Source organism: Orycteropus afer, unplaced genomic scaffold (genome assembly GCF_000298275.1).
Source record: "Orycteropus afer afer isolate SDZICR_OR568_19922 unplaced genomic scaffold, OryAfe1.0 scaffold00174, whole genome shotgun sequence".
NCBI lineage: Eukaryota > Metazoa > Chordata > Mammalia > Tubulidentata > Orycteropodidae > Orycteropus > Orycteropus afer.
Window position 1 is genome coordinate 1,385,671 of NW_006921761.1, and position 4,900 is coordinate 1,390,570.

The following is a 4,900-nucleotide window of genomic DNA, read 5'->3' on the forward strand; positions in this document are numbered from 1 at the left end:
GAGAGGCAGGCAGAGCGACAGAGGGGACCCTTGCTCAGCTGCAGCAGGAGTTCAGCAGGCCCAGGTGACAGAGGTGGGGACCCCTGGGAAGGCTGGCCGCATGTTGGGGGGAAGGGGAGGGGGCAACTCTAGAGACTATACTGTTGCTAACAAAATGTGAAAACATCCCATCAAAAAAACAAAAAACAAAAATTCAGTTTAACAGAATGCCAAACTGCTATGCTTATTTTAATAATACAGTAACATTCTAAAATTCATATGGAGGAATTGGCAGGTAAGAGTAAAAAAAACTGATAATGAAAAATAATAAATGCCTAGATGAAATAGATAATAAAATATATAAACCCACTGCCATCGAGTCAATTCTGACTCATAGCGACCCCCACTGGGTTTCTGAGGTAGTAAATCTTTACAGAAGTAAGTTGCTCCATCTTCCTTCCTTGGAGCTGCTGGTAAGTTTGAACTGCCAACCTTCTGGTTATCAGTCAAATGCCTTAGGCACTGAGCCACCAGAGCTCCTTAATAAAATGTATAAAAAACCCACTGCCATCAAGTCATAGTGACCCCAGTTGGGTTTCCAAGGTGGTAAATCTTTACAGAAGTAGATTTTTCCGGTCTTCATTGTGTAGAGTGGCTGAACCACCAACCTTCTGGTTAACAGTCAGATGCCTTAGGCACTATGCACTACAATAATTTAAATAGTTTAAGTGCAGGTGTGTGGAAATAGGTAGTTAGATCAGTGGGACAGAATTGCTAGCCCAGAAACAGCTCAGAGATCAGGACCCCAGATATGATGGAGGAGAGGCCATAATCAGTGAAGATGACAGCTGTCACTCACAGTCAAGGCGACAGGAAAAATTACTATTTCAGGGGAAAAAAGTCAGATCTTCATCTCATAGTCTATACTAAAATAAACTCCAAACTAAAGAATTAAATAGGAAATATTTTAAACTGTTAGACAGAATTGAAACTCATTACAAATTTATTGGGCAAAGACTTTTTAAGCTTAGAAGCAATCAAAGAAATCACAAAGATGGGAACGTCATGTAACTAACTAAAAATGGAAACTTTCATAGGAAAGAAAAAATGTTTGTATAATTAAGTGGAAAAGCATACTATATTATGTCTTTCTCATTTTGTCACTTCTATAGTTAGTTATGCAAAGCTGTGAAGAAGAAGAAAATTCACTTGAAAGCAGGATGGTTAAGAGTTAATTAGTATATGATGTAATGACACTATGTTGCAGCTTTTATTGAGCAGTTTTCATTGCATAATTTATACAGAAATTCAAAACATGTCACTGAGACCATGTGGGAGATTCGCAGTTTCTGAAAAAGCACTGACCTGCAATGGTTATTTTCACATTAGAATGTGAACTCAAGCCGTGGTATCTCCATCACAGCTGGGTGACTTTGCCTTCCTATAATCATAGGCATCTGTAAACTTCCATCCATTCACCCACACTCAGTCAAACAGTGCCACTACCTAATTCGAATCATGGCTGCAACAATAACCACTCACTGAAAATTAACTTAATACCATTTACAATTTGATTTAAGAAATCAAAGTCATTTTGAAAGCTGACACTCCCCGCCCTGGTAAAACACCTGTTTTAAGCTGCATTATAAAGCTATATTACCTGGGGTGCACAGAAGTCGTCAATTTGTTTAGTACTGTCTAGAAAAGAAAACAGCTAGTTTTGACCAATTTGCTCCTAGACAATTTGCTTAAAAAACATATGGAAAAATTGCCAATAACATAGTAAAGTAAGTACAGCTGGCTGAAATGATTGACAGTTTTTAAGGTCTGAAAGAAAATAACATAATTGCTGATGTATACATGTAGAATTATATGACTACAGTTGAACTTTTGTTTCCTTTTTCTGACTATAGAAACACTGCAATGTGCTTTCCTCATTCCTGCCCTGGCTAGCGGGAAAATCAGAGCTATTGTTAGTATGCAAATGCTAAATCCTATGTCTAAGTGGTTTGCGATGTATTTATAACATTTCTTTAAACTTCTTGTATGTTCTCAAACTTTACCCCATGAAAAATCCTTTCGGAAGAAGGAAAGATGTGAATTTTGAGAGTATTTTAATAAACAATATAGTCCTTTACTACGATAATCCTTACTTCCCCAAAAAAATTACTGAACATCTATTACATGCCATTTACTCTGCTAGGACTGAGGGATGCTTTGAAAAACAAGACAGTCCCAGACCCTAGTCTCTTCACGGCAGGAGGATGTGGGGAGAAGTCCATGCAATGAACAGGTGGGCGGGGGCAGACAGTGAAGAGTATGTAAGTGAATACTGTATTATGCACTGTGATGAGGAGGGACGGACTCTGAAGGAAACCAACAGCAGGACCGGTTCTGCCTCAAGGAGTCAGAAAAGGCCACTTGGAAAAGGTGATATTGAAACTGACCTGAAGAACAACAGGGAGCTGCGTAAAAAGAGAAAAACAGAACTTTCTTGGCCTACCGAATAAATGCAAAATCCCTGAGGCCACGAAGAGTTCGCCTAGTCCCAGGAACTGAGAGGACACCAGGCCAACCGGAGGTGATGGACTAGGAAACGGGAGGAAGGGGAGGTGGGACGGGCCGGCAGGGACCGTCACGAAGGGACTGAAGGTTAGCTGCTGACTGCTTTGCGGTGGGGTGGAGCTGAGGTGAGTGTGTGGGACAGGAGCAGTTGCATTTTGAAAGGTTCACCCCAGGTGGAGGGCAGAAACGGCCTGGAAAGGACAAACTACCTGAGTGACCCTGGCAGTGCCCCAAGGAACACATCGGTGGGGAGATCCGAGACATGAACTCCCAGGAGCTGTTGATGGAACAGAGGCTGACATGTGGCGATGGGAGGAGGGGATCAGGCACAGAAACCCAAGTCCAAAGTGTGAGACGGGAGAAGAGGTGCTGCTAGTCGGCTAACAAGGAAAAGCCCCGTTTAGCTCGAACAGAGTAGTGAGACAAAAACAGCAGGAAAGGATTGTTGGTCCATCATAGTGAGCCTTAACTGTAAACAACAGACATTTGAACGCCATCCAGAAAAGACAGGCATGTATCGGAGGATTCCGAGCAGGGGATTTAGTCCTAAACCAGTCACCTCAGTGTTTTATCTGGAAAATGGGGCTAATTTTGCCAGCTTACTTGCAGCTGTGATGGTGTAAGGGGGTAAGGTTGGTGGTTCAAACTCACTAGCTCCACAGGAGAAAGATGAGGCCCCTCTACTTCCGCAAAGATTTACAGTCTTGGAAACCCAGTGGGGGTTGCAGTTAGCCAGACTCAACTCAATGGCGCTGGGCTTCACCTCCACTGAGAGTGTGCGGATCAGAGGACGTGGGCTCGGGGAGCACAGCCCCACGCCAGGTTTATCACTCGGCAGCGGAACAGCTGTTTCCAGGTCCTTCAGAAGAATGTGGGTCTCAGAAACACCTGACACGTGCTATGTCACTGCTCTGGCAGGTCAGCTGGGAAATCTGAGACGGAAGATGTCTGGTTCAAAAGGGGATATATTTTAAAGTTCTGCTGTAGCAGTCAAATCAGATCTGTATTTGATTTCATTTCATGTTGTTTAGAATGAAGTAGGGCCTGCAAGGAAGGAACAGCTGTTGGAAACAAAGACCAGGAAAGAATATAAACAGCAGATCGCCTGACTGTCCGATCAAGGACTACGATGGTGCAGCAGAGAAAGCGTGTGAGCAACTGTGCATGTGTGAGCGCACGTGTCTGTTCAAAACGTGTGTGCTAAGTGTGAGCAGATGTTCCAGAGAACGCATGCACAAGTGTGAAAACAGAAATGTGAGTCTTTGCCAGCATGTGCAGATCTGTGTAAGTGTATGTGTCTCTGTCAATGTGTGTGAGCAGAGGATGAGTAAGGAGCTCTGGTGGCACAGTGGTTAAAGCACTCGGCTACGAACCAAGAGGTCGACAGTTCTCTCCCACCAGTCGCTCTGTGGGAGAAAGATGAGGCAGCCTTGGAAACTCTGTGGGGCAGCTCTACTCTGCCCTATAGGGTCACGATGAGTGAGAATTTCCTTGATGGCAGTGAGTTTGGTTTTCTGACTGACAGAGTGTGTGTGTGGGGGGGGGTACACGTTAGGAGGGGCAGAGGAAGAGGTGGAAGGACAGAGAGAAGGCATTCCAGCAAAACTGGAACACTTCTCACACCATATGGGGCAGGAACAAAGCAAAGTACGCCGGGGACGGGGATCCCAAGGCTCTGCCGAGTCTGACAAAACCTTCCTCCTGCAGGGACCCCAAGCCTTTCCAGTTACAGCCCCAAATCTCTGCGGGGGAGCCTCACCGAGCTGAGCTGTCCCGAGAGCGCCGCAGCCATCTCGCCACCATGTGCTCTATTCTGTGCGCTTTCCGTGTCTGCAGCAAACTGCTCTCCAGCTCTTCCATTTACCTGAAGGAAGAAGAGTCTTCTTAAGAAGCTAACCAAAGGATTTTGAAGTGGAGTCTCACAAATCACTATGATAGCTTCTCTACTTGCCCATTTTCAGACCAATCAAGTAACTCTGGTGGTGTAGGGTTTAGGCATCTGCCTGGAACCAAAACCCACCAGCTGCTCCCCCACCAGCTGCTCCGTGGAGGAAAGATGAGCCAATTGGCTTCCGTAAAGATTTATAGCCTCGGAAACCCAATGGGGGTTGCTATGAGTCAGAATCAATTTGATGGCAGTAGGTTTGGTTTTTTGGTTTATAATTAAATAACGACTGCTATCTTCCTATGTGAAATCAACGTGAATGGGCTTTCAATGTCCACAAGAGCGGGCAGCTTTATCAACCCTCTGCCCTAAAGCCGCCACAATCCCGTAGGAAAGAGACGGGCTTTGTATCTTACAGAGCTAAACACAAGGACTAGAGAATAAAATAGAGAAGGTGTTTCCAGACTTTGT

General features: G+C 44.7%; 1 protein-coding gene across 1 annotated transcript in view; it reads right to left on the reverse strand.

Moving 5' to 3' along the window:
* Window positions 1-4,404, reverse strand: part of FRMPD1 (FERM and PDZ domain containing 1) — a 50,605-nt gene extending 46,201 nt beyond the window's left edge. The window contains exon 1 of the mRNA XM_007946997.1: window positions 4,304-4,404. Coding sequence (XP_007945188.1) covers window positions 4,304-4,404 — 101 coding nt within the window. The remainder of the gene's footprint in view (window positions 1-4,303) is intronic.
* Window positions 4,405-4,900: the final 496 nt, after the last annotated feature.